This window comes from Choloepus didactylus, chromosome 8, assembly GCF_015220235.1.
Source record: "Choloepus didactylus isolate mChoDid1 chromosome 8, mChoDid1.pri, whole genome shotgun sequence".
Lineage (NCBI taxonomy): Eukaryota > Metazoa > Chordata > Mammalia > Pilosa > Megalonychidae > Choloepus > Choloepus didactylus.
This window is the reverse complement of record NC_051314.1, coordinates 129400319-129414855: the sequence shown is the minus strand read 5'-3', so window position 1 is coordinate 129414855 and position 14537 is coordinate 129400319. Positions and strand designations below refer to the sequence as shown.

Here is a 14537-nt window from a genome sequence, read left to right as displayed (position 1 = left end):
ATCTGTAAGGGAATAGGGAGTGAGTTATCGTTCCCTGATAGGCAGGGATTAAGACCAGAGAAGGACATCAGGTTAGAGAAACAAGTGTTTATTCAAATAGAGGAGCAGCTGCACGGAGGACCCAGGGTCTGCAATTACAGAAGCAACAGGAGGCAGCCAGTGAAGGGGACTGGGGGCGTCCCAGGAAAGCAGAGGTCATGGAGCAAGGCAGTGAGGGAGAGGGAATCCTTTAGGATTTGGAGACCAGGAAAATATTACACATGTGGTAAGCGGGCCCCCGTCCTTTCCTTTTGAGAGGAGGCGGCTGAGAAAGGAAGACCGGATGTCATTCGGCAGCTCTTGGTTCTTCTCCTCCTGGCTCAAGATTTTGTTTCCAGCCCAGGGGTCCCAGCTCCAGGCCTGGGGCTCATGTTAGTTACATCACCATCTTCCTCTGCCCTTAATCCAATGATTTGAGAGACTGAAACCTCCCAGAAAGACACTCAGGAGTCTGGCTTCTTGAGGTTTGGGTCCCTCTCTCCATAGTGAAGTCAAAAGTGCCTCCTTGCCCTTGGGTTTTGGCTCAGAGCCTGGCAGTGGGGTGGGAAGCACTGAATCTGGAGCAGGAAAAGCTCAAGGCAAGAAGACCAGGGTTGAGAGTGGGAAGAAGCCTGACGAGGTGGAGAGTTCTAGAAATAAGGAAGAACTGACAAGGTTAAGTCTGAAAGTACTGACAACCCCACTCTCCTTTCTGCCTCGTCGAGGCAGTTCTCTGAAGGGCTTTTCCACACACACACCCAACATTCAGGGGCCCGGGGGCTGCATAAAGCAAATGGAAAAGGATAAATAGCTGGAGTAATTATTAGCAGTATATCCAAGATTTTGCCCAGGGTAATCAAACAACAGCTGGCTTTGAAAACATGTGCATCCCCAGCAAAGGAAGCCAGTAAAAGCATTTCCAGCGTTGCAAGCTGGACCTTCCTCTACCAGCTCACCTTCCTTGTTGTATTGGAATTACTGTTTCCCATTCCTTCCCTCACTCAGCTGTGAGCAGATGAGAGCGAGGCCCCAGTGGGCCAGGCGGGGGACCCGGGAGGGGGAGGTGTGGCCGTCCAGCTGTGGGAGATAGGGAGCCCCAGAAGGTGAGGTGAGAAGCATGAGGGGCAGGGCAGCCGAGTGATGTCTGGGGTGGAGATGGAGGGCTGGGGGTGGACAGTGGTCACCTGGAGCCTGTGACTCTGGCAGTTCCTGCCACAGTGGGGGCCAAGCTTGGGAGCCCATTCAGATCATGGGCATTTCTGCAATCCTGATCTGGCTTTGCTCTTCTTGGGAGAGAAATGAGAAGGGACAGGGAAGCCAGGAGCCTAGAGCCGTGGGCCCTTTCTAATGGAAACTCCTCCTAGGGGAGTAGCTGCTGTAGGAGCAGTGAGGCATGTGACCAAATGGAGGAGATTGCACAGCGGGGTCAAGGTGGTGATAAAAAGGGACAGATACAGTAGTCCCCGGAGACCTGGCTCTAGCAGTGCCCATTCCCCTAAGGCAAGGTATTTCCCCCCTGGGGACTGGCTGGGCCAGCGGTCACTGTCCAGGCTCTTGGTACAAAGGCAGGAAGGGCAGCTCTGGGAATGAGGCTTTCAGCCGCAGGACACCACGTTCCAGGTCGATGCAGCACTTGTGGGGTGGGGGGTGGGATAGAGTGTAACGTGAGGTTACCCCAGCAGGCAGCCTCTCCCACTTCCCACAGCTTCCGCCTGCTCTTTGCTTTTCCCCTTTTCTACCCATTCATCTGGACCCCTGTCCAGGTAGAGACCCAGTTCTCTTTATGTTTCACTTGTGGGCAAATAAGTAACTTCTAAGGAAGCAAGGGTGAAATGGGAAGCTGGGGCCCCTGACTGCCACCTCCAAGTCTTTCTCATCAGAACCTGCTCCACACTTCCACACTTGTGCCTTCTGCCTCCTTCTCCCAGCACTCAAGCGTGGGTGCAAGGGCTGGCATTCTCCTTACCTTGAGACAAAGCAGAGTCTGCAGTCCGAGGCAGAATTCAGGACTCTCAACATCTGCGGGAATTGTTTGAAAACAGAAGAGGCTGGAGGGGAACCCATGGCCACCGCTGCTCTCTCGGCGCTCACCCCTTTTCTGCCCACCCCATGCTCTGGCCTGAAAATGTTAGCTCAGAGATTGTGGATAATCCGACTATCTGTGGGGATGCTTGTCTAGTGCTGACGGGCTAAAAGGCCTAGTCTCTGCCTTTGCCCCTACTCTGAAGAGAAAGGGGGAAGAGGTGAGAGGCTGGGATGCTGATGTAGGGGGCACTTACCCACCACCCTCGCCGAGCACGCCACTGTCTCCTGCCCTAGCTGTCGCTGCAGCCGCTCCACCCGAGGCCGAGGTGCCAGATCCCCAGTCGGGGCTTTTAGGACCCTCTTGCCTGGCCTGTGGTTGGGAAGCAAGAGTTATGGCCACCATAGGCCTCTCCAGCACCCCACTCATCAGCTAACGCCCCCTCCCCCACACTTTGGGTTCTCCTCCAATCTCTGGCTCTCCATGGGCTCTAAATCCTGTCTTCTCTGCCAGCGCCTCCCATATACTTTTTTTTTAATAACAGATTTATCAAGATGTAATTCATATACCTTAAAATTCACTGTCTTGAAGTGTACAATTAAGTGGTTTTTAGGATATTCCTATAGTTGTGCAGACATCACCAGAACATTTTCAGCCCAAAAAGAAACCCCATTCCCCATCTTCTCTGGGGCCACACTCAGCCCAGGCGGCTGAGGCACCCTAGAATTTGATTGTACCATGTGCCTGTGTCCACGGCTACTCTAGCCAGGTCCAGACACTGAGACAGAGGGATTGTGTTGGGGTCAGTGAGATGCCAGGAGAATGGATTGGGGCTGAATCCTTCAACTTTCCCAGTTCTTTGATGCTTCCCTTTTAGAAATCAGTGGATAGAATGAACTGAGTCTTGAAAAGTGACTTTTATGGGACTCATACAATTGAGGCAAAACTAACTGCCAAATGAAGGAATCAAAAAAGGAAGGGAAACTACACATGGTGAGTCCATAAGTTTGGGAAAAATTAGGTCAAAAATAAAAGTCTGTTTAAAGGAATTTGGGGGAGACTGAGGGTTAGAGTACTGCAAGTTAGGAACGGAGAAGGGACGAGGAGATGGAGATCACTTGTTAGGAAATTCAGATGTGTGTAACCACCTGAAATAAAGGAAGACAAGTTCACCTTTTGGACATGTATACAGACATTTTGGTTTACACTTGGATACACAAACACAGGTAGTTTCCTCATTCCTTGAACATTTATTGAGCATCTACTAAGCATAAGGTGTGTTGCTGGAGCTACATCAATGAATCCTGTTCTCTAGGAATCTAAGGTGAGTGAAATATTTTAAGGTCTATGAAAGAGTTGTTAGTAAAGTGCCAGAAATGTTGAGAGAGAGGGAAGGCGTTTCCTACTAGGGAAATCAAAAGGTTTCAAGGATGAGGCCACATCGGAGCTGGGCCATAAAAGACTGGAATGTGGACATAACGATGATTGCAGAGCAGGAAGAGCGCTCTCAGGCAAAAGAAACACCGAGCAAAGATAGTGGCAGAAGATCAGTGGGTATTCATTGGGAACAGTTAATTGGTGGTTGGGTGGTTAAATGGCTCCCATAGTGATGAGGCCATCACCTTGGAACACATGAGCTCTTTTTCCAAGGGGGTTGCATTATCCTTTCATGCACACACCATTTGTGTCCATAGAATACACTGAAGAGATTTTGCATATTCACGTTAAAATATGTTTTGATACAGGAAGGGATGCATAATGACGGTAACAGGGAGAATTGCACAGAGGGAAGGTGGGTTGAGGCAGACAGCAAAGATAGAGGACCCCACCCTTGGGTCCAGGTTAGGGGGAGAGGTTCCTTTCTCCCCTCCCTCGTCCTCCAGGGAAGACAGGAGAGTGGGTGAAGAGCCCGTCATAGGCAGGGCTGTTCAGGAACTTGGTGCTCTGGGAGGCCTCTCACCTTGCAGGTGACAGGCGCTGGACTCTCTGTCCTGCTGGTCTTTGTGCTGCCTTCCTGGCCACAAATCAGGGTCTGCACCAGGGGAGGCTCCCCCTGAAGCCGATTCTGGTTTCCTTCCATCAGGCGCCTTTGGATCACACTGTGTGGCTGCTGGCTCCATCACAAAACAATGAGGACAGACAGGCCTAAACCCAAGTGTCCGGGCTGCTCAATCCTGCCCCCCTCCCCAGACACATGCACCTTAGTTATTCCAGGATGCTCTCTCCAGCCCCACCCCTCTTACCCTGGGTCTCACAGGTAAGAAAGGGGCAAGAGGCTATAGACAAAGAGGGGAAGGAGGTTACCAAAGGAACCCAGCAATTAGAACCCTAAAGCCAGGGGAACCCCAGGATCAAGTCATGATGTTTTTCTGGAACCCCAATAGAAGAAAGAGGAACAGGAGAACTGTCGGTTATATGTTAAACTGATCTGAAATCTACAGCACAGTTTTTGACTAAGAGTTTTTTTCCGCCCTCTGACCTCATGCTTCAGTGGGCTACAGATCCCGGGGTTGACGGTGTGATGGAAAGAAGTCATGGCCTTCAAAACGAGAATCCTAAGAGTCATCCTTGACCTTGACCTCTTCCCCAACCACCTCCACTCCATCCAATCCCTTCCTAGAGTCTATCAGTTTTGCCTACTGGGTTTAGAGAGTCCACCGCTCCTTTGCATGACTGAATTGATTCCAGCCTTCCCACAGCTCCCCTGCATCACGGCAACAGCTGCTTCTATATGGTCTCCCTGCTCTCCCTGTATTATGGCCTGTCAGATACACCTGCTCACAGCCTCCGGCATGAATTACCCAAAACCCTTCCCCTTCAAAGTGTGGTCCTCAGTTCAGCAGTGTCACATCACTCAGAAGCCTGATGGAAGTGCCGAATCTCAGCCACCACCGACTCAATCAGAAATTTTGTTTTTAACAAGATCCCCAGGTGATTCGTGTGCACAGCAAAGGTGAAGCACCAAAGTAAAACAAAACTCACCATGTTACCCCCCTGTTTAAAATCCATCCAAAGCCTCCCGCTGCTTACACGATAGAGCCCAAACTTTTTAAAGCATCCACAAAGCCCAGAAGACCCAGCCACCACCTGAATCTCCAACCTGGTCTTGCACCGCTCTGCACACCTGCTGCCTGTACTTCTCCAGGCCGGCACCAGGCTGCCACTCACCTCCGTGCCTTCGCTCCTGCTTGCCCCTCTTCCAGAAACTTCTCTTTCTTATTCTTCTCTAGCACAATCTGGATAACAGGCTCAACAAGTTTTATTCAGGAACTATTATTCGTGAGAGCAGTTTTTATCTTAAATCAGGGATTCTATGTGCATCCTGTAATGAATGCAGGATTTACCTACCCCAGGAAACCCTCTCTGACCTCTTCATGTTCCTTCCTCCCAAAAGACGTGCCAGGCTGGGTTAGTGCCCCTTCTCTTCTCTTCTCCCCCTTGGTCACGCTTCTCACAGACGTTCTATGTGGATTTAACTCCCCGGTTAGCCTGGAGAACTCTTGAAGTCAGGTCTATGTCTCACTTATCCATAAATACCAAGGCCTAGCTCAGCGTATAACGGGCACTCAATGAATGTTTACGGAAAAGTGAATGTATCCCTCTAGGTTCTGCGCATGCTTCCCCTTGGCTGCCCTCTCCCCTGGGAAGTCTGGGATTGTTTTTATACCCTTGGCTTAACGAGGCCCCAGAGGCTGCTCCCTGCCAGTGAGGTTGTCGGCAAGGAGACCCAGCTCTTGAAAGGGGCAGTGAGCTCTGGGACTGGCTGGAAAGAGCGGCTCTCCACTCCCCATCTCTCCTCCTTCCTTTCCCACGATGGATGCAGCCTGTAGGCCTCCTCCCACCTCCGCAGTTTGCTCCAGTGCCATCCCAGGGAAAGAGACCAATGGGGTCCCCCCACCTGTCTTCCTCCCCAAAGCCACAGGAAGTAACTGTTAGGGGACAGTTGGGGAAGCCCTGAGACAGAGGGGAGAGGTGAAAAGTCCAGGACTCTTGCATCAAAAACCTGGGCTGTCTGCCTCTCTGTACTGCTCTGGGATGGCAATGGTGATAGAGCTGCTTCTCCAGGGCCAAATAAGATGGAGGATGGTCCCCCCAGAGTCTGGTCATTGGGAAACAAAGATCCTGCTTCCCTGCTCCATCCCTGGTTCTCAGCCATGCTTGCTGTTTGCTGGGGGAACATGCCCCCCAGAAGTTCTCTGGATTAACATCAAAGATCATTTTCCTTTTTGAGGGCTGTTGTGAGAGGGCTGGGGGTTGCTTGGGCTCTGGGCTGGAGGTGGGACATTGGCTGGGAAAAGAGGGAAAGGGACGGCTAGATCAGGAAAGGCTGAATGTGCCTCCAGGTTCCCAGGAATAAGTGGCAACTGGAGGTTCATCAGGCCCCCAGACACAGCCTCATGCCTCTGGAATTGGCCCTGCCCAATGTCCCCCTCCTGGGCCTCTGATTAGGAGATGGGAGGGATCAGAGTGCTGTCTTCTATGGGTCGGAGGCCACATATGGTTCCACATTCTCTGGACCCTACAGGGCTTACCTTGACTCAGGCTAAACAGAAATGGTAGCTGGAGAAATAATAATAATGCACACATTTAGGGTGCCATCTATTAGCAGGTGCTGTCCTACGTGCTTCATATGCATTAGTTCACATAACTCACAACAACCCTGTGAGGTGGGTACATTAATTTATCCTCTTTTAACATGATGTAATAGGTCACAGAGACATAAAGTAACTTGCCCCATTTAGTAAGTGGAGGAGCCAGGATTTGAACCCAAACAATGTAGCTCCAAAGCCCTTGCCCTTAACCACTACCTTTCAGAAGGCAGTGACTGTAAATGTCAGGGGACAACTGTCTCCTGACCCACTCAACTGCCCACTTCCTTCTGGAGGCCAAAGCTGCTGCAGAGGGTAAAAGGAAAGCAGGGAAGGAGTGGGGCATGTGAAACCTTGTGGCTCTGGCAAGAATGCAGGCCTTTGATGTCTGGATTTCATGAGGGGAAAGGCACATGAAGGGACAGATCAGGTGTGAGGGATCTGGAGTTTGGGGAGAGAGGGAAAACCACAACCCTAAACAGGCCAGTCCTCCAGGCCCTCCCAGCGGTGACGGCCCCAGAAGATTCGGGTGCACCTCTGAGTTTCTCTTCCTAAATAGCATTGCTCCTCACCACCCCCCAAAAAAAGCTTTGACTGTTGGAGGAAAGGGTAGGGGAAACTGAGTGAGGAGAAGAGGGTCTCAGAGCCACCAGATCTTGGGATTCTCCCCCATGAAGAGCCTGAGAATGCTCAAAGGGGAGCCCCTCGAGTTGTTGGTACTCTCTCCCCCTCTTTTCAGCCAGGGGCAGGGGCATTGGAAAACGAGGGGCTACACTTTCTGGTCCCACTCTGGTCCTCAGGGCCTGGGGAGGTCGAGAGAAAGGGCCAGGGACTTTCTCGGGGGCAGGGCGGGGAGGGGGTGGCTCACCAAGTCCTTGGAGGTGCCGAGCCTCTTGAGGCTGTCCAGGGGCAGCAGGTCGGCCGAGTCCTTGTGCAGGAACCGGGTGGCCTGTTTGAGCCGGCGCTGCTGGCTCAGGTGGGCTGGGTGCCGGGGCTCTGCCTCCCGTCCCCTCCTCCTGGTGTCTCCCTCCTCCCTCCTGGCCTCCTGCCTGGTGCTCATGGCCCCTCCAGGGGTGAATGGGGCGAGGGGCTTCTGAGTGCTCCCCCTCTCCGTCCTCTCTGCTCCCGCGTGTCCCTGCGACTGCCTGTCTGTGTCCATTCCCAGGACTGCAGCTCCGTCCACCAGGAGGGTCTCAGCGGGAGGAAAAGAGGAAATAAATAAATAACATGCAGGAGCAGCCGCGTCAGACAGTTTCCTGAGATTGCAGTAGAGGCGGTGAAGCTCCAGCTGGAAAAACCCAGAAGACAGGGAGGGATGGCGGGGCCTGCAGCTGGCAGGCTCTGCAGTGGCTCTAATGCTGGGGTCCTGGTGGGAGTGGGCGGTGGAAGGAAGGGGTGTGCGTGTGTGTGTGTGTGTGTGCTCACGCTTCTGTAACAGTGTTGTAAACTGTTGGGGTGTGTGTGACAGTCGTTTGAAAGGCAGCGTCTGTGTGTAGGGGTGTCAGCCTGCGTGCTTTGTGTGTGCGTGGGATGCAGGCGTTTGTGTCCTTGTGCGTGTGCGTCTGGCTCTGTTCTTTGTCCCTCCCTGCTCCTCCTGGGCTGCCCAGCTGTTTCCTCCATCGGGGATTCTCTGCTGCCCAGGGGATGGGGTGCAGGCCAGTAACGGGCCTTCAGAACCCAGTGGGGCCGCATCAGAGTGCCCTTGCCTCCTCTCGCCTGCCACCCCTGAATAGGAGAGGCTTGATCTGTCCCTGTCTCTTCCTTCCAGCCTGGCAGATGTCACATGAGTCCTGAGCTTATCGCTCTGGGTTCTGGGTTCCTGGGGGTGGCAAGAGCAACTCTGATTCTCTTGGAGGTGATGAAAAGGTTTTCATAATGGATGGTGGTGACGGTAGCACAACATTGTAAATGTGATTGATGCCACTGAATTATACACTTAAAAATGGTTGAAATGGCAACTTTTTTGTTTATAATTTAAAAAACCTAGCAGCTCTGAGTCTCCCCATAAGTAGGAGGACCCCAACTTCTCTGTCTCCTTTGTGTAAGGTCCCTCAACACCTAGCTCCTTAAAAATTATTATATTTTTAACAATGCAGAAAGTTATAAATAATACTATATGCCCTTAGGTCACTACCCAGTTTAAAAGATGAAGTGCCACCAATATGGTTGAAGCTTCCTGGGTACTTCTCTCTCTCCCCCAGATAATACCCCTTCCTGAATTTGGTATTTATCATTCCCATACCCCTCATACACTTTAGGTGTATGCATGTATGTGTCCTAAGCAATACACCATTTAATTTTGCCTGAACCCAGTGTATGTATTCTTCTGCAATTTGCTCCAATTTGCTGGATCTTTCCTTAGTGAGATTCATGCAAGAGGTATGCATGGCTCTAGCTAGTTCCCTTTACTGCTGCTTAGTGTCCTACTACATGCATACATGGCACTTAGGACAGTTAGGTGATTTTTCATTGATGGCTGAAAAACAATGTTGCCATGAATACTTCTGAACATATCTCCTGGGGCCCGTATGTATGTGCTTCTCTAGAGATACACCTAGGAGTGGAATTGCTGGGGCATCAGATACACATCTTCACCTTTTGGGGATATTGCTTCCCAAAGTAGCTGAACCAGTGTGCACTTCAACCAGCAGTGCATGAGGGTACCTTGGGCTCCACATCCTCCTCAACATTTGTTATTATCAGAAGACTTACAGCCCTGGCTCATCTTTCATCAGATTTTTCTCTCCAACCTTCTGTCATCAGCAACATCAAAATGCATTTAAGTATCAGCTTACAGGTGGTGTGCACTCACCCAAGCCCTGCTCCCGAGGCACTCTGTCTGGTCCCGACAGCCCATGGCACATAATTCAGACAGACAATGCAGAAATTCACTGAGCTTCTGGGACTGAGCTTATTTGAGGCACTTTTACAACCACTACAACTATATGAGGAAGTGTTATTATGATCCTCATTTACAGCTAAGGAAGTTCAAGTCTTAACAAACTTGCCAAAAATTCACAGTTATCCTATAGCAGAGCCAAGAATCAAACCCATGTTTTCTGACTTTCAAGTACTGTGTAATTTCCACGACACTAGCAGGAGACAACTGATGGAGATATCAAATGAAATGAAAACAGAACTACGGTATGATTCCATTTATCGAGCTCTATCCCACTAGATCCCGTACCAAGATACATTCACCTGAGATAGAGGTTGAAGATGCTCCGCACATTGTACTGAATTCTTGCAGCTGTGTTTGTGACGTTCTGTGTCACTGTTGCTAACTGGGTGCACTGACCCATCAGGGAATTTCCTATACAGTTGTGATGCTGGGCAAGCCTGAACACTCAAAAATATCTCTTCTAATTGTATTCTTAGCGATTTATTCCTTAGGTTTGAAGATTCTGCAGCACCTTCAAGATCTCTTCGTTGATACCTTCCTTGGAGGAGTAACGCTAAGTTGTCAGTTGACGAGGAGGTGTTCTAGGTGGCTTTGCAAAGTTGCCAGCCTGACATCATGGAGGGGATGTCTCAGACTCAGGAACATTTAAGTCTGTGCGCTGCACCCCAGGGAAGAGTGGATGTGCCTGTGGCTAAGAATGGAGACCCTGAAGCTTACAATTTGGATGCGGTGAACTTGAGGACTCCCGCTCCTTTTTTCCCAGTTGTTCCGAAGACCTTTGTGGCCTGGCCCTGGAGAACCACTTGTGCTCAGGAAATGCCATTCTCTGCAATGTAGCCGTGGAGTAGGGGTCGAGTTGTTCCCTGTGAGCTGTGACCCAAACTAAGAATATCTCACAACCATCTTGGGGTGGGACTCAGGGGTGAGGAGAATTTCTTGTGCCTTTTTGTGTTCCTTAGTTTTTTCCTTTATCATCTGAGACATGGTGTCTGTCCTTTTCCTAAGTTGCATGGAGAAAGGGAATGTTCTAGCAATAAAATGCTCTTCTTTATTAGGAGCTAAAGAAATCTCTTTGGTGTAATGGTGAAGAGTGCCAGGGAGTGGTCTGAGGCCAGTACATGTCCTCAGCTGGTGGTCTGTGTCTTTGCCAATAATTCAACTTCCCCCATTATTTCTGTTCCTTCCACCCAGCATTTTTTAACCTAATTCAGAAACCCAATGCATTACCAAGAGTTACCTGTGTTGATCTTTAATGATGAGACATAGGGGGAAAAATACTTCCAAAAACACTGTCCAGGAAGATTAAACCAATATGAATTGTTGGGAATGGAAGAAGTAGAGCTTAAGTCATTTCCAAGAAACATGGAAAATGTCTGTTATTTCTCTCATTTACAACATCTTGGAGTTCACAATGGATTTTGAAGTGAATAGATCTAAATTCAGTGGAGATGCAGAAATTTTGAGAGGAAAAAAAATGGAAGCATGAAATATGGCTCCCTCACTGCATGGGTTTCTCCTCTCAATATAAGGAGTTTTCCTTTATTTCAGCCAACAAATATTTATTGAGCACCTACTATGTGGCAGGCGCTGAGATGGGCCCTGGGGATGCCATGGTGAATCAGATGAAGTCCCTGCCCTCATGGAGTTCACATTCAAATGGGGAAGGAAGACATTTACAATCCCGGGTTGTGGTAAGTGCTAAAGAAAAATAAAGCAGAGGAAGAGGAGAGAGCAGGTTGGAGATGGGGTGGTGGGGTGGCTCTTGTACATATGCTGGTGAGGGAAAGCCTCACTGAGGAGAGGACATTGTGCTGAGACCAGAACAAGGTGAGGGGGAGGGCCAGACAGACCTCTGGAGGGAGGGTGCCCCAGACAGAGGGGAGAGTGCAGGAAAGAGAGAGGTTAGGTTGGGAATGTACTCTTGCCCACACACCCACCCCAGATCTGGGCTAGATTGGCAGCTCTCCTTCCCCTCTGTCCAGCCTGGTTCCTCCTGTGACCAGGCATTCACACCAGCAAGACAACTGGCTGGCTGGGGGAAGAGCATCATTTCTTGCTCTGGAGAGAATACAGCTGACCCGTCTACACCAAGATAGAACTTGCCCTTGTCTTCCTTGGAATGATGCTCCTCCCAACTGGGTCAACAGGCCACCAAACCCTCCACCTGACAGACCTGTCCCTGTACGGAACAGAGAACACAGAATGACTTCAAGTATGTTCTGAGAACACAGAGGGCTGGGGTCTTTGTGTTTCTGGCTCTGAGGACGGCTGATAAAGAGCTCAAATAGGTAAGATTTCCTTGGTCTTCCTGCCTCTAGGCCCTCAGGCTTGAAGGCCTTCTAGAAGACTTCCGCCTTTAGATAAAACCAGACAACATCTTGTAGATGGCACTGGATGCCAGGCGGTTATTGGCAATTCTAGACACATGGCTTTTGAGCCCTTGGGACGAGGCAAAGCTGAATTGAGATGTACTGTACATGCAAATACACACCACATTTTGAAAACTTAATTTGAAAAAAAGAATGTGAAATCCCTCATTAATGATTTTTATGTTGATTATAATGAAAGGATGTTTTGGATCTATTGGGTTAAAGAAAATATATTATTAAAATTTCACTTGTTTCTTTTTATATTTTTAATGTGTTAACTAAAAAAAATTAATTCTATATATCTAGCTATCGGACAGTGCTGGTCTAGAAAGATTGCACAGCTTGTTTGCTCTAACTTTATATAATCTACTCCAGCATCTCTCAGCTCTGTCAGGAAGTTCTTCCTAATCTAAATCCCTGCCCTCTTGTCCACGCCTCAGTAGAAATGGAGATAACTGGTTTCCACCTTCCCTGGGATAACTTTTCATAATGGAAATATATTTATGCCTTTTCTCCCTCATGTTCATTTCTCAAGGCTGAAGGATGCCGATTCTTATCTCTAGTGGGAGGGATGGGGTGGAGAGTTCATCTGGCCAAGTGAAATCGCCCAGTCAAATGCCCTGCCACATAAGGGAATTCCCAGAATATTCTTCATAGAATGGGTTATTCAGCGCTACATAAACAGCTCCCATGAGCCGTGGAAGGTTAAGGGCAGCCAATTCTATTTCAGGCTTTCTCCTCTGACCTTGTCAGGTCTGCTGAAACAGGAATGAAGCTGTTTTCCAGAATTCTCCCTGTCCAGCAAGGGTTCCACGATCCCAGTGCCCGTTTTGAAATTTATCACCAAGGGAAGACAAACCCTGTTCCCACTCCAAATAGACAGATGTTCCACTGACTACTAGGCAAGGACAACATTTTTTTTTGTTTTAAATCCATATCACAGTTTAATAATTATAGATTCTGCCACTGTAAATTATCTTTGGTGGACATTATTTCTATCAAGTCCATTTTCCTGGGACAAATTTTTTTTAATTAAATTCAGTTTTATTGAAATACATTCACACACCATATAATCATCCATGGTATACAATCCACTGTCCACAGTATGATAACATAGCTATGTGTTCATCACCACAATCTATCTCTGAACATTTTCCTTACATCAGAAAGAACCAGAACAAGAATAAAAAATAAAAGTGAAAAAAGAACACCCAAATCATTCCCCCATCCCACCCCATTTGTCCTTTAGTTTTTATCCCCATTTTTCTACTCATCCATACACTAGATAAAGGGGGTGTGATCCACAAGGTCTTCACAATCACATTGTCACCCCTTGTAATCTACATTAGTATATAATTGTCTTCAGGAGTCCAGACTGCTGGGTTGGAGTTTGGTAGTTTCAGGTATTTACTTCTAGCTATTCCAATACATTAAAACCTAAGACGTGTTATCTATATGGTGCATAAGAATGTCCACCAGAGTGACCTCTCGACTCCATTTGAAATCTCTCAGCCACTGAAACTATTTCGTCTCATTTTGCATCCCCCTTTTGGTCAAGAAGATACTCTCAGTCCCACGATGCCGGGTCCACGTTCATCCCTGGGAGTCATATTCTGCATTGCCAGGCAGATTTACAACCCTGGGAGTCGGGTCCCACGTGGGGGGAGGGCAGCAAGTTCACCTGTCGAGATGGCTCAGTTAGAGAGAGAGAGGGCCACATCTGAGCAACAAAGAGGTACTCAGGGGGAGACTCTCAGGCACAATTACATGCAAGTTTAGACTCTCCTTTGCAGTAACGAGCTTCATAAGGGCAAGTCCCGTGATCAAGGGCTCAGCACATCAAACCGCCAGAAGGACAACATTTTGCATTTGTGACACTAGGATGCTTTTCTCCTATTTTATGGATGGCAAAACTGAGACACAATAATAAAAACAAATAAACAAAATAAATGAAAAACTAAAAACAAAAAAATCTGAGGCACAGAAAGGCAAGTAGTTTGATTCTGCTGATGAAAGCAGATTGAGTGTGAGATACCAATTCAGACAAAACTGGTCGAGAATTGCAACTCTGTCACTTGCTAGCTGGACAGTCTTGTGTGAAGCGCTTAATCTTTTAAAATCTGCTTCCTCATTTGTAAAACTGAAATAACACATACTTTGTGGAGTTGGTGTGAAGTTTAAATGTGAGGCAGAGTAGCAAAAATGGTTATAGCTCTCTATGCCTCAGTTTACTCAACTAGAAACTGGAGATCACACTGCCATGATGATTAAGTGGATGGATTAATGTCAATCTCTCAAAACAGGGCTTGGCACATAGCAAGTGTTGAATAAATGTTTGGGCACACACATGCACACGCGCACACACACACACTGACTCTTTGCCCTCATAGAACAATGGGAGCAGGTATTTAATATAGTATTTACCATGCTATTTAATAATTTCCTGTTTACCTGTCCATCTTCCCCCTAGATCCTAGGCCTTATAAAGTCCGAGTCCATTTTTCCCTCTTCTCTCTCTTCCCCAGCACCAAGTTCATTAAATGAATTATTAGCAGGACCCAGAGGACTCTGAAGGAAACATACCTTCTTGGGTGCTGAAACACTAGAATAGCCTGTTGAGCTCCTCACCTGGTATT

General features: G+C 48.5%; 1 protein-coding gene across 1 annotated transcript; it reads right to left on the bottom strand.

The window, feature by feature from the left end:
• Positions 1-67: 67 nt before the first annotated feature.
• Positions 68-8172, bottom strand: NRIP2 (nuclear receptor interacting protein 2). The gene is given in 7 exon segments (XM_037847946.1): positions 68-668; positions 975-1650; positions 1985-2037; positions 2298-2413; positions 2737-2819; positions 4002-4151; positions 7499-8172. Coding segments are annotated over 6 exon segments (786 nt in total). The 5' UTR covers positions 7790-8172; the 3' UTR covers positions 68-668; positions 975-1557.
• Between the last annotated feature and the right edge of the window lie 6365 nt (positions 8173-14537).